The sequence below is a fragment of the Diospyros lotus genome, chromosome 10 (assembly GCF_014633365.1).
Source record: "Diospyros lotus cultivar Yz01 chromosome 10, ASM1463336v1, whole genome shotgun sequence".
NCBI classification, from domain to species: domain Eukaryota; kingdom Viridiplantae; phylum Streptophyta; class Magnoliopsida; order Ericales; family Ebenaceae; genus Diospyros; species Diospyros lotus.
This window is the reverse complement of record NC_068347.1, coordinates 5195575-5220433: the sequence shown is the minus strand read 5'-3', so window position 1 is coordinate 5220433 and position 24859 is coordinate 5195575. Positions and strand designations below refer to the sequence as shown.

The window sequence follows — 24859 nt, the reverse complement described above, 5'->3', positions numbered from 1 at the left end:
AGGTCAACGAAACTAGATTTGGATTTCTTCAATTTTGATAAAGGAACCCATGAAGGGTTCCTTTTATCTTTTGGTGGTAGTTGACTGATGATCGTCCTAAAATGTATCACAAGTATACGGGCCAAACAAGTAATATAGTAGTGAATAAGAATATCGTTCTTACGAGAAAATATTTCAAATATCAAATTTTAAACTTTCTATATTATTCAGATAATAAAAAATTTTAGGTTTAATAAAGAATAGAAAAAAATTAATCAAAAAATAAATAAATTATTAAATTAATAAAATAAAATTGATTTAGAAGAAACGTGAATAAAAAAAATCAATGAATTTTAATAACTAACGCACATGTATGAACTTAGCTATATAATGCAAATCATAGATTTTTATGCAAATGAATTCGTAAATTGAGTATGTGACGACACAATCTCGTAACGCATGCGTTACCTTATTTCTAGATTATAACGGGTCTATTTTCATTTAATAACTTCTTATTTTTATGAAAATTTAATTAAATGAAAACGCATTACAATTTATTAAATTCCGAGCTTATCGCTAATTAAAAGTCGCACAAAGAAATCGAACTCTTTCTAGTCGATTTTACTTTATGGTGTATTATAATTTATTAAATTCCTAGCTTATCGCTAATTAAAAGCCGCACAAAGAAATCGAACTCTTTCTAGTCGATTTTACTTTATGGTGTATAGTACATACGATGCAATCCCCAATTTATCTTCTCTCGATCTCAAGATTAGACATCAAATCATATAAATAGTGATCAAATATTCACATTAAATCCAATATCACATAACTTAACATAATCTAAATTATTTAATCAAATAAAATTATAAGAAATACATCATCATAGTTTCGGCCAATACATGACCTTAATTTAATAAATTAGTTTATGACAAAATTAATTAAAATCTAAATCAGCATATAGAGCATAAGGACATTAATTGAATAAAGAAGAAAAAGAAGCTTTCCTGCTTCAGATCCGTGCTTCACCCTTGCTACCACCGTGCGCGGCTTCCTTAAGTCCTTGCAGTCCTGCCGCTTCAAGCCCTCCATAGGTCCTTTCTGCCAAGTCCCCTAAGTCCGCTGCTGCTTCAATCTCCAATCTCCTTAAATCCCTGCCATCCAATTCCATAATATTATTTAACTTCACGCCACTATACTTAGTATAATAATATATAATATATATACATAATATAATATATAATATGTAATATATATAAATAATATAATATTTAATATTTAATATACTATTAATTATAGTATAATATTTATTTTTTATTTATATTATAATATTAATTTATAGTATTAATTTTGAAATTAACTTCATAATTCTTATTTTTTATTTTTATTTTTTTTTAACCCCAATCACCAAGTAGCATTCCTTAAAATTAAATGTATGTAAAGAAAATTCAAAATATTAGAAAATTTTAGATAAAATATATATAAAATACTAAAAATACTACACAATTATGATGGGTAAATAACACCAAAAATCACTAAATTTTAGCGTTTTTTTTATTTTGATCACTAAACTTTAATTCTTTTCAATGTGATCACAGAAGTTTAAAAAATTTTACAATGTGATTATATATAAGATTTTTCAGCCCCCTTATAGCCGAAGTGGGTGACGTGGCGCTGATGTGGCAAATAATAAAAATATTATGCAATAATATTTTAATATAATATTATTATATATTGACACATGACACGTTCTGATTGGTTGTTATTGCACAATAATTTTTATTATTTGCCTCATTAGTCAAAAAATCTTATATGTGACCACATTACAAAACTTTTTAAACTTCTATGATCACATTAAAAAGAATTAAAGTTTAGTGATCAAAATGAAAAATACACTAAAGTTTAATGATCTTTAGTGTGATTTACTCCAATTATGATCAATAAATGTGAATAAATTCTCACATCAACCGACAATGGTCGAGCACGTGAATGCCATCATGAACATCTAGTTTTTTATATATTTATTTTTGAAGAATTATAAAAGATAAAATAGAAGATATTTTTGGTATTAGTGAAAACTTTTTACCGTTGTTTATTTTTTATATTTATTTTCGATATCACGAGAAATGTCTATTATCTTTTATATGTTAGGAAAGTTTGTATCGTTCTAGTCAAACCTTATCAGTGTTAGTGTAATTTATCTTATTTTTAAATATATTATTTATTAATGCTCATCCAATTGACAAAATATTTTGGGTTGGTTAGCTATAATTATTTTTTCTTAATATGTAAAAAATAAAGTTCAAAACTATGTTAAATAAACACTAAAAAATATTTTAACAATTTTAAAGAACTCGTAGTTGACTTATCGTTTAGTGTTGAAGACAAAAATAAAAATGAGAGTGCTTCGATTGAGTAATTCGTCAACACTTTGTGTCGTGTTGAGGGTATTCTTCTTTATCTTCATAGCGAATGTCAAGTTCAGAACAAGAAGGATAATATATCAAGTTATCAACACAAATTTTAGAAAAAGGATAAGGGTAAAAATGAGATTTCAATTGAGTGGAGTTATTCATATCTTTTAGTGTCGAAGACAAGAATAAAACGAGAGTGACTTGATTGAGTAATCCCGTTAACACTTTCTCATGTCGAGAGTATTCCTCTTTTATCATTAGAGCAAATTCCAAGCTTAAATAAGGAAGAATAATGTGTGTATTATTCATTCTTGATCGAAAGAGAACGATTGAAGGCGGTATCGCAACAGCAGGGTGCGGGTTCCGGTGATGGGTCTGTCCGAGAGGGGGGGAGGTTAGCACGTACAAGCACTCTGAAACTCGAGTGAGTAAGAGAGTAAGGAAATAACAATGTATCAGTAGGTCAGAGATCAGAACATATCTTAACTCTGAAAAGAGCTGCCTGATATAGGAGGAGGAGACGTCCTCTTGTATAAATGCGTCATACGTTTGCAGGTGATGGGACTGACTATCCGAAACTGGGAGAGATTCTTAGGTAGTAGCATGGTGGCCACGAAACCCTCATTAATATGAATGTGATCCGCCATTAATAAGTATGGGATCTGAAGTGGTCGCGCGGATACTTAGCGGGCGTTTCAATAATGCTGTGACAGGCTGACGTTGAGTCGAGGTTGGACCTAGAGGGGAGACCAAGATTGGGCAAAGATTGGGTCCAAGAGGAGGACCGAGATTGGGCCCAAAAAGAAGGCTAAGATTGAGCCTGAAGGTCCAGTTACATAGTCAGCACAAATTTTAAAATTCACGTGACGAATCTCACCTTAAAGTGATTAAAACTTTGATCTAATAGCTTAATTTATTCTCAACTTTGAGTCATTTTTACTAATTAATAAAATTAAATTATAAATTAATATTTAACTGATAAAATTATTATAATTATATCTTGATAAATTATATATAATTATTAAAAAATATATTAATATAATATATATATATTAAATATATATATATATATAGAAAGATGAAGGAGGTGCGGGCAATGGATGATAAAATTGCTAATGTGTCATTTTGTAAGAATAAGACAAAATAATGTGATTTTGTTGATGTGTCAATTATTGAACACAGTAACATGTCACTTCGACACTATATTAGTTAGGTCACATGTCAGGTCGATTTAGTATAAAATTGATATAATTCTTAAAATAAAATAAAATTAAAAAATAATCCAAAATTAAGGATCAATTAGGCTATTAGCCCTAACACTCTTGACAATGATAGTAATAATGGAATGTTTAAAAAAAAATTACTATTATTATTTAAAAAAATTACTATTATTATTCAAATGTTAAGAATGTTTACAACAATAAAACACAGAACTTTGCCAGAATATGATAAAATGAGCCGTGGGGCGCACAGTGCAGCTCCAAAGGATAAAGCCCTTATCTTAAAAAAGAAGGGCATTGAGGCATCATGCATCTAAAATCAGACCTGTTGTTCTGCAGCTCAGTTTTAAAATTTCTGTAAATGAATTAAATTATGAAATTTAGCGACGATATTTGAACACCAACTAAATTCAAGGCTCTTTGAGACTAATACGTGTACGATCCCAACCACCGCCAGACTATGCATGTAAAGACAAATTAGGCCTGTTGCTGGTCTCAACACAAATTGGATTACTTTTGTGTTTTGAGTTTGGTTAGGCAATTGCAGGAATTTGCTCAGTTTGATTATGAGAGTTCGAATGAACAAATCCAAAAATATCTAGATTTTTGATTCTATAGATTCAACGAACTTAGGTTTTTGGGTTCATTAGGTTCAACCTAGAAATCTGAGTTTGAAAAACCCATATTTCCAGGGTTCATAAAGTTTAAGATTCTACATGTGTTCATTCGACTAAGTTAGATTTCTAAGTTCAAAGATCCATGCTACTGTCTTTCAGTCTTTTTTTTTTTACTTTGTATTTGTCTTCTCTTCCTCTCTAATGGAACCCACACTATGGGTTTACCTGAACCCATTGGTGTGGATTCGGATACTAATTTGTTTTAATTGTTTTAATTTTCTTAATTTACAAATAGGATAGAGATTCACGAGTGTATTTTAAAAATTATAATAAAATTATCTATTATTACTTAACGAGAATGTTATTTTGTCTTTCTTTTTGTGATATTTGAAAAATTTTATATAATTGACATTTGAAAATGAATTATATTTTATTTTTGAAAATGAAAAATGATCAATTCATCAATGCCAAAGAATATATATGTTTTCAATGTTTACAAAATCTTTTACATTTATTCTAAAATCAAATCTTTTGTATTTGTTTTGAAATCAAATATGTTAAAGAGTGTCAATTTTTTTTATTTTTTTTTTTATATATCATGAACACTCTTTTTGAAGTCAAAACTATTGATCATGTTTGTATAACTGTCGATCATTTTATTCTTTTGTTTTTTGGGCTATCGAAATAGGGCAAAACTATCGACCAACATTTTTCAAGCTCTTTATTATTTTGTTTTAAGTTCATTTTCAAACAACTGTGCTTGTATAGTGTCGACTTTTCTTTCAAAATTGTTGATTGTTTCTTTTAAACTGTCAATTATTTGTTGTAAGAAGCCGAACTTTTTTGTGAAAGAGTTTATTGTTTGCTCAAAAGTCGAATGTGCTTCAAATAGCTGAAGAAAATTGTCAACCGATTCAATGTAACTATCGACCATTTCTTTCACTAACATTCTGTAACGATTAGTTTTTACGATCTCCAATAACTATTAACAGCAAGTATGCTTCAATGCTCGAGAGAAGACTATAAATTCAGTCTAAGAATGCCCTAGATGAATTGGAATAAAGTGAATTGATCTTACAATTGTATACATACTTCTTACTATAGCTTGAGTTTTCATTATTTCACGCAAAAGACTAATAGATATCATTTGTATTACATTGTTCTAAGCCTTTATTTATATATTTGAGAGACATTCTAAGCCTTTTTGTTCATATTTATGATTATAATTCCTAACTTATGTAATAAAAACTGCTAAAATTATATTTCTAGTAATTTATATTAGAGGACCTACTTGATAAAGTAAGATATTTTAATAAATTTGAAAGTCTTTACTGGAGCGCTAAACTAGTGAAATAAGTTAGATTTAACCAAATCATTATAAATCTCGTGTTATTTTTTTTATTATTACTTTATATCTTTTAAGCATTATATTTGACATTTTTTGTTTTAACTCATAAAATCTCATTTTAAATAAAAAAAAATTATATTTTAAATAATTTTTTAAAATACCTAATTCAACCTCTACTTGAATCAACTCAACAGGGAAGATGGTGTGTAGGGGTGTTCGCGATTCGGTCTGGTCGATTTTGGATCGGTTTAATGCGTCGAATCGCAAGTTCGGTTTTCTACCAAATCAAACCGAGCAATTTGATTTGGTGCGAAAAACTGAACCAAATCGTACTGCATTTTACGGTTCAATTTTTGCGGTTTCAGAATATTATATATATTATATAATATATAAATTATATATATATTTTAAAATTATATATCATCTATGCAGGCAATTCGATTTTGAACTGAATCGTCGATTTATCAAATCACAAATCGTACAATTTGATAGTTTTTCAAACTAAATCAAATTGTCAGTTCAAAAAATTTATCGATTCGATTCGATCCAATTCAATTCAATAAAAAATTACGATCTAACGATATTTTTGAACTTTTAGCCCACATTTTACATGTCAAATAATTTATTAAAATTTTCCAACACAAGGAAAATGATTGGCAGGGTACGGCCATTTACTGGCACGTGTGGAGTCCACGCGCGACAAAACCTCATTCCTTTTGCTTGTCTGACAATTCGAATTCCCCAAAACACCCTTCCTGCCCCACGAATTCACCGTCCTTTATTGGGGTACATATGTAATTTGAGCGATCTTCCTGCTCTATTTCGTTAACAAAAGACAGCCACCACGCCCCGATGAGGACAGAAGCACATCCGTCCAACCCCGTGTCCGCCACACGTCGAAAGCCCTGACCGTCGATCTTGCAACAGTAAAACCGATCGTCATTGATCCAACGGCCACCGTCGAAAATCAAAGCAACTTTAAATAAGACAAAAGCTGGAAACCATTGCCTTCCGCATCACCTGAATCTTCTGAAGGACGGAGTAGGCCCCATTGCTCCCTTGTCCTCAACTTGTATATATCGTTATTATTATATATTTAAAATGTTATTTTTACATTTAATTTTAATACTTAAATAATTAATTATTGTATATTTATATTAATATAACACATAATGCAATATATTAATGCACAAATAATATCACTTTGATTAACATAGTTAAGTATATAAATAACATTTCCATATCATATTAACAATATCTCATAATTAGATCCGACCACTTAATTAAACCAATTTAACATGGAATTAGTAAAAAAAACTAGGTGAAATTTATGTCAAAAAATTTATTATTATGGTATTTTTCGGACCACTTTTCTTATGAGCTGGACTCGACCTAGCAGGCCGGCTCAATCTCCCGAAACCCAATAGGCCTAAGGCCGAAGTCCTTAGAGTAAGGTCGCACATCGCCAAAACCTGAGTTTAAACCACGAAACCAAGCAAGCTCCCAACGATCAATGATACTTCCAGTTTGTTGGCCTAAATCGTTCAACTTGCTGGTTTAACCGTTCAGCTCACATAACAAAAATATCTCGAATAATTGAAGGCGATGCCCACCTGTCTTATCTAAGGCAAACCCGACCCTTGATTATGCAGGATTCATTCCTGATTTTATGGAATTAATAATGACATATTTATCTCCATGATATTATCCTTTTATTTTGGATTTTATGAAATTGTAAACACCTCACACTATAAATATGGGTAAAAAACTATTATATAGAGATGATGGACGATAATAATATATTGTTACTCTACCAGAATAATTAGAGAATAGTCGTGAATTATGCATCATTCTGGTTGAATCACGTAAAAACTTTCTTGTGTGTGATTCATTATTTGTTTCTCTCTTTGCATTTGTGCTCATTTTCTTATTGTGGACCTACGAATAACGGTTGACCAACTCCAAATGTCGACACTTATTACCAATAAAATAGTTGATGTTTCAAGAACCATGGTTAAACCCATTAACCAACCAAACTGGGTTGGTTAAACTGGTTAAGATTTTTTTTAATTTTTATTTTTGTCTTTTATTTTAATTTTTAAATAGTATAAAATGTAATCATAATTTTGATTACCATTTATCATTTGGTTAATACATGAGTAATTGTTTGTTTAATTTTTTATTTATAATTTAAATATTTAATTATGAGCATAGTTGTATAATTTTTTTTATCAACAGGATAATTAATATTACTTAATACACTTTTAAATCTTATGAGATAAATTTTATTTGTAAAATTTTGATATCATAAATTTAATGAGTATATATTCATTTTATTTATAAATATAGATCTCGATTCGATCACGAGCTTGACTTGAGTTGACCACTAAATCATGAATCTCTTATTTCTAATTCAAAGTCTTAGTACGATTTCCTGAACGTTACATAATAGTCAAATTTATATGATATACTTTTTAAGAATTATTCATTATTATTCAATGTAAATTATACTAAACCGTCAACTCCACCGACACTTTCTCTCTAATCCAATTGTTGGTTGGGAACTTAAGAGTTTGTATTAATAGGACACAATAACAAGATGCTGAATAACTCATATAACGAAGAAGAAACACCAATTTTAGAGTTATGGTAGTTGTAGTGTTAGAGTTTTACTTTTTTGTGGGAGTGACTTTTTGTGGACACCATGTACTATGTCTCTTACCTAGTGCGCTGTCGTGTATCGTGATTAATCCCTCTTACGTACGTGGAGCAGTGTGTGGGGGTCCTTAAGGTGAGAGATTTCACATTTTGTATCCAAGAAACACCAATTTTGGTTTTAGAGGGAGTTATAGAGGAAAACAATCTTCTCCCCCGCAATGGACCCGATAGTAAGGAGAAAGGAAACTAAAGCATTAAATTAAAACACAATTTTCATTGTTCGACCACAATTAAAGTGGCAATGAAAGAAGAATATACAACACCCATTAAGATCCACTATAATTTTGCACAATTAGTACACTTTGCAACAAGAAAAAAATCATCTTCACTAGATCTACTTTCCGGCTAATTCACACCAAAAGTCACAAAATTTTGGTGTCTTTTACAATTTGATCACTAAACTTTAATTGATTGTAAAAGTGATCACAAAATTTTCAAATATTTCGTAATATGATCACATTTGAGACTTTCCGACATGCTCTCGCCAGAATTGCTAATTTGCCGATAACGTGATGCTGATGTGTCGATGATGTGTCAACAAGAACATACAAAAAAATCTTAAATATGATCATATTACAAAATATTTAAAAATTTTGTGATCAAATTACAATCAATTGAAGTTTAGTGACCAAATTATAAAAAACACCAAAATTTTATGACTTTTGGTGACAATTACCCTCTACTTTCCACTTATTAGACAGAATATGTGTACATACAATAAAATTTATCTGTCTTCTTCGCAACCATATGTTGGATTGCAAATCAAACCCTATCAATGGCCAAGTGAAACCCTTTCCCCAAATTATCATCATCCTCTCCTCTCCCATTTTCTAGGGTAAATCTCATTATCGATGATTAATTTTTTTATTTATATATTTTATTTTTATTAATTTAATGTAATATGATTTTTCTAATTAAATTAATATTATTTATAATAAATGACTTTTAAATACAAAATATAAATTGTAGAAGTCTCTAAAATCATTTATAAATTACAAAATAATTTTATGTAAAAATAAAAATGCAATGATGAATACAAATATTAAAAAATGAGTCACTTACTCATGCGGTTTCCAAGTGCTCGCGTCGCACTGGATTTTATCCTTAGCCCCAGCAAAACATATACATATAGAGGGGGGGGGTAATATTAATTATTATTTTAAATTTTAATAAATATATACATTATTTAAAATAAATATTATAAATAATACATTAATTATATACCAATAAAATTAATTTATCATTAATCATTTATATATATAAAATAAAAATAAAAATGAATCAAACCAATAACTACATGCCACGTCGATTCCTCTCCTGTAACGTCCCCAACAGAATCATACCATTGCCGCTCACCGCCTCTCTTTCTCTCTGTATATAAATAGAGGGAGGAGAGAGATAGAAAGGGAATCGTCACTTTTCATTTTTGTCACACTGAAAATGGAGAGAGGCTTTCAGGCAATGCTTTCTGGAGGCGAAGATTCCTCTGCTTTCTCGCTTCCGTTGATCGCCCACACAGCCGCCGACGCTTCATCTCTGAATGCTCAAACTCAGTCGCTTCTTAGCGTTGCCGAAGAGAAGTATCTCTTGCACTATCCGATGGCTCCCGCGGTGGAGCCGGCACCGTCCTTTGGTTTCTTCGTTGAAGAAGTTTTGGCCGGTCAGAGTAAAGCTGCTGAGTGGCCGAAGCCGGTCGACTTTTTCTCTGAGAAGCTGAAAATGCCGAAGAGAGAGCCGTTCAACTATGAAGATGTTGGCAGTGTGTCGACGGAGCCGTTTAACTTCATGTACGGAGGCTCTGATTTATCTGTTTCTAGGTTCTGTGCTTGGAGGTTCCAGCAGCTTCCGGATCTCCGGTCTCTGGAGCAGCTTCAGGAAGGTTTCGGATTCGCCGAGTCGTCCAGGAAACGAGGCAAGTCGTTCTCGCTGATGAGCAATGACGAAATGACGATTGACGCAATGGTTGGGAACATTAGGTCATCGAACGACTTTGTCAGTTCGAGGTCGCCGGAGATTCGAACGCCGAGGCTGCCGCCGGCTGTGGCAGTGCCGGCAAGCGTGATGGCTCGGCAGCGACGGCAGAGGATCAGCGACAAGTACCGGTGCTTGCAGAAGCTGTTGCCGTGGGACAGAAAGATGGACATAGCGACGATGCTGGAGGAGGCGTACAAATACGTGAGGTTCCTCAAGGCGCAGATTAGCGTCCTACAGTCCATGCCCTGCGATTCATCAAGTTTCGCCACTCAAAACACTTGGGATGCTAAAGTTTTCGGCGGATTGGGGAGGCTAAACCGGCAACAACTCCTTCAGATCCTGGTGAACTCTCCGGTGGTTCAGACGGTGCTGTACTCGAAAGGTTGCTGCGTGTACTCAATCGAACAAATGCTTCTGCTGAAGAACATTGCCGAGAGGAAGGCTCTCTATCAACAGTTAATGTTCGATCCTTCAACTTCCTCTTGAAAGCTTCGTTACGACAAAACAGGTGCTGTAATGAATGTTCTAATTTTCAACTTTTTGTTTCTGTTTTTTCGTTTCTTAAAAAAATGCAGGAGCGCGTGTGCGCTTGCTGGGCACGCGCTCATACAGTTCGGTTATGGAAACCCTACTTGGTTTTGGATATGGTCAGAGAGTTTTGGAGGGTTCGTTCCTTTTCGCTTGTTATGATAGTAATCAGATGAGAGTAATATCCAAATAGAAACTCGGAAATTCCCTTTGTACATTGTGTTGATGGATGCTTGTGGTTTGAATTGAAGTAGCTCTGTTTGTTAATTAAGCTCGATATCAATCATCAATGAATATATAAAAAATGTCAGAACCGAAGTGAAGTAAAAGTAATCATTACTCCATGCGGATAAAGGTGTATTTCGTCTTTTTATTTTTCCTTGTAAGTTTCTCTCTGATCAGGCCGATTCTGTCAGCACGAGCGATGGCCGTGGAGATGTAACGTAAACTGTAAAGCAAGCGCTGTGAGCTGGGCCAACTCGTTTTGGTTTTCTTTTTTCTTAAATAAAACGTAATATCTTTGGTAATGAGACAGTGATTCTCTGTCACCGGTACATTGAAAAGGATTGCGAGGGTGTAATTTTGCCATTTTTTATTGTAAAACAATGGAAGTGGGAGGTGGTAAAATCATAAAATTACACAATCAGATCTTTCCTTTGCCTCTATTACTTTTATTGGTCCCTGTGATTTGTTCTATTTCTATCTTCGGTGCCTCTTTTATCTTTGCTGTATTTGTTCTTGATTTTATCTTTTCTATGAAGTTGTGGTGGTCGCAGAGGACTTGGGTACCGAGGCCCAAGCTTGGAGCCCACTATCATGGGGTGACCTGTGAGGGGTTTGCCCCTAGCGGTATGGAGAGTCCTAAATTGGCAGTATTTTCTAGACATATGTCACTGCTTTTTTAATAATTTTTCTGTGATAGAAAGAGGGTAATTGGATGAATTGGACATGTTTTAGCTTTATAAGATTCAATACATTACATTGCTTTAATTTTCTTCATAAAAAAACTATTTATCTCTATCTGTAAAGGTAAATAACATGTTATAATCAAATCAGGTAAATTTTGTATTTATTTATTATTTTTGTACTCTATTCTACGTTGCATTTTTTTTTTCAATTAATTTAGGTTTTTCCTTTTGGCAAATGAGAGAGGATTGATTGCTTGCATAAAGTTGCATGAGATTTGATGCTGAGCTAGCAATCATAGATCAAATTGCTTGACTTTATGTTCCAGAAGGATGCTATAATAAGAGGCGAACGGGGAGTGTTGGAAGAGTTACTATATTTTATTTTAAGGTTAAATTAATTAGTTATTATCTTCTAAAATAATTAAATAAGTTGTGAAAATATTTTTAAAATTTTAGACTAAATAGGTTAAATTGACTATTATATTTTGAAAAGGATAAATAATTCATAATAATTTTAGACTTTGGACTACTTTAACTATTATGATAGATATTATTGAGTGTAATTTTGTTCGGGGTGAAAATAAGCCCACACCTTTGGGGGTTAAATTTCACAGAGAATTGATTTGATGTTTGGTTGTCTCTCTGTAAAATTTAACTCCCAAAGAACTGGGAAATATCTTCACCCCTGTTAAAGGGGGTGAACAAAATCGCACTTGATATTATCTTAAAGAAGTCAGTACTGTTTTAATTTCATTAACTTTAGTTGCAAACAAATCTATTTATCTATTTTAAATGTGAATAACGATGACAAATCTCTAAATTAAACCCCAAATCTATATTCTAAAAATTTCACAATCATAAATACTAAACCCTAAATCTAGATTTGAAAACTCCACATGGTTCCAAGCGCCTTACAACACAAAAATCTTAAATCATAATCATAAATCCTCTGTTGTCTATTGCATTTGAAATTTTGGGTTTAATTCTTGGGATAGAGTCGATACCATTAATGGGGATAAAACATCGTTGGATAACATTAAAATGACATCTATCATAATAGTTATAGATTTAAAGGTATAGTAATTTATTTTGTCATTTTTAAAATTCAGTAACTAATTTGACTCATAGACTAAAATATAATGACTTATTTGTCACTTTGCCCTTTTGAATATGAAGCCATAATGTGCATACTCCATTATATTTAAATAAATCAAATTACATAGCATATAATTAATTACTTATTTTTTTTATCAATGGAGTTTGATTGAAAAATAACACTTTTAGGAAAATAACAATAGTAAATTTTACAAACTACTCTTAAGGTTTAAGAAAATTCTATTTGTAACCATACTTTTTGCTCTCAGCCAGTATAAGTAAAATATTAGATTTTATTATTTACAATCACATTTATTACTTTCTGTAACAATTTCTATTCCAAACATACTCTCCAAACATCATCTCTAAAAAAAAACACCCCACGCGCATCTAACTTTCATCCTTTTCTTTTTCAGACCACTAGAATTATTTGTTGTTATTTGGTGTATTATTATAATTATAACTTTTGAACGTGAATCAAGTTATTTGTAATAATATTTTATTTTAGTATTTGCTATTAGATTTTATTTAATTTAACTTTATTTAATTTATGATAAAATGTCATAAATTTAATATAAATTTTGAAGAAATAAAAATAAACATAATTTTATTATGATTTATATTTAACTCAAAAAATAAATAAAATTAAAGCAACATTAATTCAAGAAAAAATAACTATAATATTAATCCAAAAATTCGGCGCACAATGATTGGAAATAATTTATATACATTTGGAATAATTTATATACAAAATCATTATATATATATATGTGTATATAGTTATAATATGTATATATATAATAGTATACATATAATAATATATAATATATTATATACATATAATAGTATCCATTCTCCTGAATTCAATTATATGTTATACTATTATATAACATATTATATAATAATATATAATATGTTATATACATATAATAATCTCCGGAATTCAATTATGTGTTATATATATAATATGTTATATACATATAATAGTCTCCTCAATTCAATTATATGTTATGATAGTCTCCTGAATTCATGGATTCGGGAGAATTGATTTTTTTAGAATCTATGGATTCAAATTTATGGACTCAGGGTGCTTATCGAACCCTGAGGTTTGGGGTTCCCTGAACACCCAAAACTCTGGGGTTCAAGCAGTTAGGGGTGCCCCGATTTGGGGCATCCCCCAACCCCTGAACCCCGAGATTTGGGGCATCCCCTAACCCCCGAACCCCGGGGTTCGGGGTTTCAAGGCAACGAAGGGGTATTCTTTATTTTTTAATTAATCTTATTTTTTTAATTCATCTGTCGTGTATGTGTAAATTATGTGATTGAATTAGTGATAAATGTTGTAAATTGTATTGTTTCTCGTCGAAATAGGAATACTCGTTATCTTCTTCGTCAAACTCTGCTTAAACATTTGCAGATAATAATTTTATATCGGTGATAGTAACTGGTAATTGGCTATGGTGAGAATAATTGGGCTGAGTAATGTTTAGTGTTAAATAATAGTGGTTGCGTAATGCTTGGTGTTGAATAATAATGGTTGCACGATGTTCAGTTGTGGGTGAGTAAAGTGGCTATGGCGATGATGGTTGAGAAAGTAAGTGCACGCGCTTGAAGAGTAATGATAGGTGATCGAGCGTCAAATATTTAAATAAAGGACAAATATGAGTTTTATCTCAGGGTATTTTAGAAATATTAAAAGTGGGTTGCGGAGAGCAAAACATTTGGTTGCAAATAGAATTTCCCTAAGGTTTATCCAATTGTATTGACTACTTTATGCTTTTAAAAATGACACAAACATCCCTTTGTTAACTAACAATGGTTAATTTTGCTAAAATTTCCAAACTATCTCTTCTTTCCTCTCCCATTTCCTCGTAAAGGTAATGAAATAAGTAATTTATTGTCAAGACCTGCTGTGGTGGTGAGTTTCGACCAATGAACCCATTGTATTATGGTGGGTTGGTTGATCAAAACTAGATTTGATGAGAGAGAGAAAGAGAAAAGATAAGAATGTGTGTATGTGTATATCTCTGTGTGATTAGAATTTATCATCTCTAGCGAACCTCTTGCAGTTGTCATTTTGAGCACGTTTAAATCATGAATCACTATTACCTTTCGTGACTCAAAACCTTAGGTTGTGTTCTCTTTGTTTTTTAATTTTTAGTTTTAAGTTTTGAATTTATTTTTAATTTTATGTTTTGATAGTCTATTTTTAGAAAATTGAAAACGCGTTCTCTTTGTTATTTTGAAAAACTATTTCTCAAAACAGAAAATTAGAAAACTTGTTCTCTTTGAAATTTTGAAAATAATTTTTTAATAATATTTTATTTAATAAATTTGATTATTCAGTAAATTAGAAATATTTAATATTAATATATTATTAAAAAATATATACATCTTAAAGTTAATGAATTTTGTAATATTTTTTCCTATTACAACAATAAAATATGAATAAATAAATGTGTTTTGAGTTTAGAGTTTGTTTTGGATGAAAATACTCAAAATAATTTTTTGTTGTTTTGAGTTTTTTTTATAATTTTGTTTTTATTTTCAAAAATATATTTTTTAAAAATAGCAAAAAGAACACATTTTTATTATTTTAGAAAATCGAAAACTAAAAATGACTTGAAAACAATAAAGAGAACGCATCCTTAGTTTTGCATCATCAACTCTATTGAATCCTTGCTGCCGATCTAAACTATATTGGGTATTTAATTATAATCCAAACAAAATCCATATGGTTTGTGATTAGAAATGAGAAAACCAAGATGGTTCAATGAATCATATGGGTTTCAATCTTAGAGAAAGAGAGAAAAAGATAAGAAGATAGAAAAAGAGAATAGGTTTCATTCTTCAGAGAGAGAGAAGAAGATAAGAAAATAGAAAAGGAGAATGGAAAAGGGAAGAAAGAGCAAGGAGAATGATTGATCTAGTAATGACCACGGTCAAACCACTACCATTTGTAAGAGATGAAAAAGAAAGATTAGGGAAAAGAGAAATGATGAGGGACAGTGGTGGAGCCACGTTTTGGCAAGGCCCAGCTGACTTTTTTATTTTTTAAATTTTTTATATATATATTACTATAGATAATTATAATTTGATTAGGACTAAAATTATAATTTGGCCTAGACTAAAATTCTTTCTTAGCTTCGCCACTGATGAGGGAAAAAGAATTTAAATATAAGGGCAAGATTGTTACTTTTTAAAGTCTCTTACGGTTGAGGGAAATTTCGCCGTCTTTAAAATACAAGAATAGTTGGTACATTTTAGACAAACCTTGAGAGATTAAATTTATCCCAAAAACAAAGTATTTGTTTGTTTGTTTTTTTATATTTAATTTAAAAACAGAAAATGAGATTTTGTGTATTTTTTTTCTTCCAAACAGTGAATGCAATTTGTAAAAAAAAATGAAAACTATTTTTTAAAAACCATTATGTATTATCATTATGCCCTTTTTATAACAATTAATAACTAATTATTCTATTTTTTAAATTGTTTGGAAAATTATTTTTTTAATTTTTATTGTTTGGTTGAGGAAAAATATGAAAAATATTTTTGTAATGAAAACATTTTATACCAAGGAATGTAAAATGACATTAATTTAAAATTTTTAAGTCATTTTTTATTTACACCAAAGGTAATATATTGATTTTTTCTTTCATCAAAATATATTTTTGATTATATATAAACATTAGACTCTTGCAAGAGAGGGGTTTTTGTCCCCTTAAATGGGCCATGATGATTAAATTAATACTTGAGATGACTGTTCTTACGCAACTCCTAGTGCTCGTATCCTCAATTTCGCCAAAGGAGATAAATCATAGGTTGGGCTTTTGACTCTCTCGTAGAGCGAAGATCAAATTCACAACCCTCCAGATTGACACCGGCATATTGCTCATTCGACCACTCGATTAAATTAATACTAGGTATTAAGAGAGCTTGGACTAGAATACAAGCTCGCTCAATAGTGTATTCATATTTTCTTTCTAAGGACTATACTGTTTATATAATCTAACTCTCCATGGGTGGGTGAGATTATCTTTCATGATTGTCGAGCACAATATCCCTTGTGATGATTGGCTCAAGATTCTCAAATTGGACAGAGAAGTATTCGACATGTGAGCACCTTTTCCAATAAAATAAGGAAGGGAATGACATGTGGCACTCACTGATTAAATAGGCACGTATCACGATGTAATTAGCTTGTAAGGAAAAGAAATATATTTTTGTGTTCATAAATATGAAACCCCAGTCAATATATATATATATATATATGGACCGTCCGGGCCCAATCTCAACCCTTTCCTTAGGCCTAATCTTGGCCCCCTCCTCAGGCCCAATCTCAGCCTAATCTGATCTCCCTTCTGGACCCAGCTCTGGCCTAGCGCCAGCCTGCCACGGCATCATTGCAAGCCCATTGGATATACGCGCAGCCATCTTGGATCCCATCCTTATTAATGGCTGATCCCATCCTTATTAATGACGGTCCCGTAGCCACCATGCTACCACCTGGGAACCACTACCGACGCCGGATAGCCAGTCCCATCACCTGCAAATGTACGTCTCATACATGCAGGAGGACATCTCCTCATTCTATATCAACCAGCTATCTTCAAAGCCAATGTATGTTCTCACCTCGAACCTACTGATACATTGCCTCATCTTACTCTTTTACTCACTCGACTGTCAAAGTGCTTGTAGGTGCCAGCTGCTCTCCTCGAACAGTTCTGTCGTCTGAGCCCGCGCCCCGCCTCCAATCGTCCCCCTTTTGGTCAGGAAGGAGCTTCTGACGCCCACCGTAGGGCTCGACAAAACTTACCTACCCCATAAGCTCACCGAAGCCTTTTAAACCAATCTTCTCGTGACCACACCATGGTAAGAACCAGAAGCGCCCTCGCCCAAGAGCCAAACAACCCTGGTCACCTTTCGCAGAATCCAACTGTCATAGAGGTCCTTCTCCAGACAGTCGAGTGGCTCCACAATCGAATGGACAAATTAACACAAAACCAACAGCATGACCAGCCCAACAGACGGGCTGACTACGATGCTGGTAGTCGCCACCAACACCATCAGGCTACTCACACTCTAGCTCCCTCGCCTTCCACATCCTAATACTCTCATAGCCATCCCTTCTCCGAGTTCATCATGACCGTTGTCTTACTCGACAGTTTCAGCCCTCCCTACGCCCTAGAACCCTATGACGGAACCATTGACCCCCAGGATCACCTTACCACTTTCAGGGCTGCCATGTTGATAAGCGGAAGCTCGACTCGATCATGTGTCGAACTTTCCCCAGTACACTAAGAAAGTTAGCCATGTTATAGTTCTCATCCTCGGAGCTGAATTCCATCCGTGACTTCTTTGAGCTAGCCACCCACTTCCTCACTCACTTCTCCACTAGTCGAGCCCATCATCGGACCTCGACCAGTCTTATCAACTTGAAACAGGGTGAACACGAGCTGTTACGGGCGTTCATGAACAGGTTCTTTCAAGAAGCCCTCTAGATCAAAGATCTCAACCCCGCGGTATCCTTACACGCCATTACGACTGGATTGAGAGTAGGTCCCTTCGTCGATTCGCTGGCTCAAAAGCCCCTCGCTACCCTGGTCGACCTCAAGACACGGTTGGCAGGATACATCAACATGGAGAAACCCTCAACCACCCAATGCGTGGAGACCAAACCACGAATACAATCGCAACTGGCCCCCCAATCGGGGCCTTCTCCCCGGCATCAACACAGCTACATAAGGGACCCCTACCGAAACCAGGAAGGTTGGGATCACAAAAAAGGGCGAAAGGAACCACCTCGGGCCCTCGAACCACCCCGATTGCACTATAATGTGTACGCTCCCCTCACGACAAGGCAGGACCAATTTTTTTGATAAGTTTAAAACACTAGGGTCATCCTTCTCCTGGATATCAACGAGCAATGACCCCATCGTGGCAACACCAACACCAGCAAATGGTGTGATTACCACCGTATGTTCGAACACACAACCGAAGAGTGCGCCACCCTGAAAGACCAGATAGAGCGACTGGTTAGGGAGGGTTACCTCCACCAATACGTCTACCGACCTGACCGGAGGCGATCCCCCCAAAGCAACCTAGAAAGGTAAAGGAGCCATAGCCCTTAAAGGTGGCACTAAGCAGGCGACAGACGAAATGCCGAATCGCCTCTAGAAAACTAGGTAGCAGGGGTTATCGACACCATCTCTGGAGGCTTTGCAGACAGAGGAGAGTCTAGCTTGGCAAGAAAGCGACATCTCTGAGCGATAATGACAATAGGCAAAGCAGAAAAAAAGCCAAGGAAAATTCATTGCCACCCCGCAATCTTCTTTACCGAGGAGGACTTTGAAGGTATCGATAAAAACCTCGACGATCCCATGGTAATCTTAGTCGCCACCACCAACTTCTTGGTGAAAAAGGTCCTCATGGATCAGGGTAGCTCGGTTGACCTATTGTACCTGCCAACCCTAAAGAAGATGGAAATCCCTGAATAGGGACTAAGACCATTCGATGGAAACCTGATTGGTTTCTCAAGGAAATAGGTAGGAGTCAAGGGTTACATCGACTTGTTGACTTTATTCGGAATTCCCCCACCATTAAGACAATCTGCATCCGATACTTAGTCATCAATCTCCAAACACCATACAACGCGCTGTTTGGCCGCCCTTCACTCAACAACTTAGACGTGCTAGTGTCTACCCCCCATATAGCCATGAAATTCCCAGTTATAGAAACTGAGGTCGGAACCATTCATGTTGACCAAAAAGAGGCCCAACAATGCTACCACGACAGTCTCAGGATTCGAAGCCTAAGGCATTGCAAGGACGGCAAGGGAAGTGGCGCTCCAGGGAACAATGACCAATCAGCAAGAAGAAATGGTTAGACCTCGCACTCCGACGTACACATGACAAAATTGGAAGAACAAAACCAATTAGCAAATGACCAATGCACAGAACCCCACCTCAAAGAGCCAGACTCCTGCCCAAAACAAGTCACCTGTGACACGAACGACACACTAGCACTAATGTTAGTAGCAGAGGCTGCCACTTAGCTGAACCCGTGGCATGAGGAAGCGGGGACAAACCTCAACCAAGCAGCTGTACTCTTAGAGAATCATTGTTGCAATATTCCTGGTTAAATAAAGATAGTTGACTTTCTACTTGTTACTTGTCATCACTTCAAGCAGAAACACCACATTTCCTTCAGCACTCCCCAATAAGTAGGGGTGTGCAATCGGTTATAACCGAACCGAACCGCCCAAAAATTACGAACCGAACCGACCAGCATATAATAATCGAACCGAACCGAAAACCGAACCAACCTAGAATACAAGAGACCGAACATCTGTTATCACCGGCCACCTGGCCGGCCGGTGATTCCAATGATCGGAACCGATCATTGGATTGCCCCAACCATGGTGATTCATATATCAAAAAATGACTTTGATTGGACGGTTGGTTTTTTGTAGATCTAAAAATTAATTCCATAGTTAACAAACTCAAACAAGTTTCTGGAAGTTGCCAAAAACTTACCGAAGGGCGAGCACAATGGTGGAAATCGGATGAGAGAGAGATGCACTCGTCGTAGGCATTGAAGTCGGCGTTGCTGTGTGACTGTGTCAGAGGTCTAAGTCGGCGTAGAGAGGAAGCATCGCATCGGCGTTGACGACGGCATCGGAGGGGGCGATGGTGCCGTCGTGTAGGAGAGTCGGAGAAGATGGGGGTGAGCAAACGGAAGGACCAAGGATTAGTTCAGTCCTTTCGCCTTCTGGGTCTTCTCTTCTCTCTGATCTACGAAGTACGAAGCCTCGAATAGCAAGAGCCTTCGTCTTCGTCTTCATCTTCTCCATCAGCGACGGCAATGGCGACGTCTTCTCTAGCGGCCAGATCTGGGATGAAATGAAATGACAAGGGAGAGGGAGAGGAAGAGAGAGAGTGACGAAGAGAAAATGAAATGGCAGTGAGGCATGGGGTGCTGCGCCCGCGGGGGGGCGGGGGGGTTTTGGTTTATTCCACAGTTCGGTTCGGTTTTGGGCTATTTTTATCAAAATAATCGAACTGAACCGAAGAACCAATTTTTTTTAAAATAAATAACCAAAACCGAACTGTGGATTATTGCTAATCGAACCGAATCGACCGAACCGGTCAATTCGGTTCGGTTAAATCGGTTTATCCGATTTTTTGCACACCCCTACCAATAAGTCCTAGTATAACCTTACCTTCTCTCCATCATCCCGAGGCTGCCTTAGCTAGCCCTGGATGAGCCACTATCAAAGCAGGACAAAATAAAAAGGTATGCTGAAAACTCCACATTTTACAACTTGTATACATCGAAAACAGGTGACGTAAGACTCGGTCCTCCTTTAAGTCCTGCTCGGGACCCAGACTGACATGGTTAGTCCTCCCCGAGCAGAGCTCGAGCACAGCCCCGTCATTGCTCTAGGCGCCTCGAGCCTGCTTTGGACCTATCGAGCCACGCCTTGTATCGGACAGGCACACAGGACCTCGAGCCAAACTCAGTCCTCTTTTAAGCTGTGCTCGGGACCCAGACCGACATGGTTAGTTCGCCCCGAGCAAACCTCGGGCACAGTCCCATCATTGCTCTAGGTGCCTTGAGCCCGCCTCGGCCCTATCGAGCCACGCCTTGTATCAGACAGGCGCACTAGACCTCGAGCTAGACTCGGTCCTCCTTTAAGCCGTGCTCAGGACCCACACCGACATGGTCAGTCTACCTCGAGCGGACCTCAGGCATAACCCTGTCATTTCTCTAGGCGCCTCGAGCCCACCTCGGCCCTATCGAGCCACGCCTTGTATCAGACAGGCACACATGATCTCGAGCTAGACTCGGTCCTCCTTTAAGCTGTGCTCGGGACCTAGACCGACAGGGTCAGTCTGTCCCGAGCGAACCTCAGTCACAGCCCCATCATTGCTCTAGGCGCCTCGAGCCTGCCTCGGCTCTATCGAGCCACACCTTGTATCAGATAAGTGCACAGACCCTACACGGACCTTGAGACTCAGACAGACAGGAACATCGGATCCTGAGTTCCCCCCTAGTTCGATCCTATAAAGCCTTACATTAAGACACAACACAAGACAAGGTACCCAGAAAACACTTACACTTTTGTTATGAACAATTTACATTTGATTGTAAGCCTTATGCCCATAACTGTTCTGCGTTACACTTTCCTATCACACTACAACTGTCACACGATACAAGTGCGTGGAAATCTAACAAAGGACAAACAAATTGGTAAGGCACGGTTAAGCAGCGGTCGCACTCCTCTAAATTATCAACAATCGCCTTACTCCTGAATCGCCTAAAAAGGGCCAGACCCCTTTTGTACTTCCTGACATCCTGCCCTCTAATGGGTCAGATTCTGCCAGCATAACCACTGCTCCTGATAAAAATTCGGAGCGACCCACCGCCTAGGTAGCCCCGACATTTTACAAGTTTCAACCTTGGAGTAGGCAGACGATCCCCAACCACAGCCAGATAATATCAACATTAATGGCCCAAGCTCTCGGACTACAACACATGGCATTTCTGCCAGAAGTAAAGTCCGAGAAAGCCACATCACCCATTTTAGACATGCCATGTCTCACCCATCCTAGTATTGCCCTCGTCTCAACACACTCAACCACAGACCTCTTGGCCTCTGCCAAACTACTTAGAAAACTACCATCCCTAAGGCCATCGACAAAAATGCCCTACTCAAACAACAAACTCCCCCTGTAGAATATCAACCACATCTCTTTAGCCTCCCAGAACGAAGATGCAAGCCAGCAGGGATCGCATAGAGAAAACCCATTCCCTTATTTTTTTATAAACACAAATGCCCGATGGTTGGAAGCTTCTCACCATCTCCTAAACATTTAATACAGTCAGGCTCCGAAAAATTGCACCATCAATGCTGCATAATCCTACCTTAGAAAACGAAACACCAAATCTTGCCTTGGCCAATCAACCTCTCTCGCGTATTAACGAAACACCTGAAAGACGAAGCGCTTCATCCCCATAATACATCTGGCACCAAAAACCCACATCATTTATAATCCTGAAACCTACGCCACGTATGCAATCTTAATCCTTCAACCCCTCCGCCAGACCCAAAGCTGACACCTCGAGTTCTAAGATTGGACACTAACCCAATCAAGAGCCACCATGTCCACAATCAAGCAACATAAAAAAAGAGAGGAAGGAGGATGCTCCATGCCAAAAAGAAGGCGCTTTGCGAAAAAGGGAATAGTATAAGTCAAAAGACAGCAAAAAGTCATGATACCACGAGACTAGACAAAACAGAGAAAATGTTGAAAGCCTACGCAATTACAATCAAAGAAAGCAATTAATTAACCCAACTCAGCCAGGGGCTCAGCATCGTCGGCAACACATTCTCCAGCTCGGCCCACCTCTGGAATCTCTCTTAAAGCCTCAGCTCGCGCCCCTTCGGTCGGGTCCACAAGGTGGCCACCCTCAACCCTTATGTACAACCTACAGGGTTGCAAGTCTAGGCTGGGGAACAAAGTCTGCACATGTAGAAGAGCTTTCTCGTAACCCTCATGATACTCGTTAGCGACATCCAACACCAGAGTCCTGCCAGCCTCCGCCATCGATTGAGTAGTCCCGAGCGTTGCCCGCAGACAGGCGACCTCCACCCTTGAATCACGAAGCACGGCCCTGGCATCCTCGGGATGACGGACAAGACGACCCATGACCTTACGACAGTGAGTTCACGACGTCTCCAACTCCTTCAACCGTTGACGCAAGTCGGCCGTTTCGTCAGCCACCCTCTTCCTTGCTTCTAGAGGTGTCAAAAGGGTCGGGCGGCCCGCGGGCCGCCCACCCTAGCCCGGGATGGGCCAAGCTTTGGCCCGACCCTTTACTGTTCAAAAGGGGTCAGGCCGGGCCAAAGAAATTGGGCCCACGGCCCGGCCCATTTAAGGGCTCGGCCCGTGGCTCGTTGGGCCCGGCCCATGAGGCCCTTATGGGCCAGTCAGTTATGCCCTTACTCATTTTTTTTTAATTTTGTTATTCTTTAATAATTATTGATATTGGATACTAAAAAATTTAATTTCGCAATATATATAAATAATAACCATCAATTTATTTAAAATTTTTAAGTTAAATTTTTTATATATTTAAATTATAAATAAACATTTTCCTTTTTATATATACATTATTTTTCATATCAATTTACAAGAAAATTTATAAGGCATATAGAATTTTGAAATATAAAATGATGAAATAATATTTAAAACTTAAAAATTAAGATGAAAAATATTTTAAAAAGAAAAAAATTGATTTTTATATATGTATTATTTTGATATTTATATATGTATATATTATATGTATTATTTTTAAAAAAATATTTAAAAAAAAGAAAGAAATGGTCAGGCCCACCGGGCCCGGCCTGCTAGGCCCTATGGGCTAAGGGCCCGGCCCAACCTCCTTGTAGGGGGGCCCCCGGGCCTGGCTCGACCCTTTTAAGAAACCCGTGGGCCGACTCGGGCCGGGTCGACCCTTTTGACATCTCTACTTGCTTCACTCTCTGCTGCCTCTTAGATACCCTCCATCTCCTCTCGGTGCAATCGCTTGAGGGCAGCAACCTCCGAACAGAATCCCAACTCCACCGCCTGGTACTCCGCCAAAACCCCCAGAACTCAATCCTCCATTGGATGATACGCCGCTCGATAGTCCCCGGAAGCGACGGATGCACCCGTAGATGGCACCCTAGCGGATGACTCGCCCCCCCGGTGCCCTTCTGACGCTTCCCGATCGATGGTCTTTCTTCAACATAAGCAGTCGGAAGAGCGGGCCCAGTAATAGGGAATGTCAGACCAATGATTGGGAGAGTGACGCCTCATTCGGCGTCTCCGCTAACATCCCTTTGATGACTAATAGGGCTAACCTTCGGCATTTTCCTTATTGAAGCAAAGAATCGCCTCTGTTTGAGAGAGATTGGGAGAATATCATGCCTTTGAGAAAGAGACAGTGGGGAATGCAGAAACAAGGGGGTGCACCTTTTAAACTATTTCGCACGTCGCGTTCAAAAAAAAGC

General features: G+C 36.5%; 1 protein-coding gene across 1 annotated transcript; it reads left to right on the top strand.

Annotated features, from left to right (window-relative positions):
• Positions 1–9750: 9750 nt before the first annotated feature.
• LOC127812247 (uncharacterized) lies at positions 9751–10992 on the top strand. Its single transcript, XM_052352633.1, has one exon. The coding sequence runs from the start codon at positions 9758–9760 to the stop codon at positions 10754–10756; it is 999 nt and encodes a 332-aa protein (XP_052208593.1). The 5' UTR covers positions 9751–9757; the 3' UTR covers positions 10757–10992.
• The last annotated feature ends 13867 nt before the right edge of the window (positions 10993–24859 follow it).

Excerpts from the sequence above, each read along its gene's own strand:
- LOC127812247 (XM_052352633.1), top strand. The coding sequence starts at position 9,758 with ATGCTTTCTGGAGGCGAAGATTCCTCTGCTTTCTCGCTTCCGTTGATC.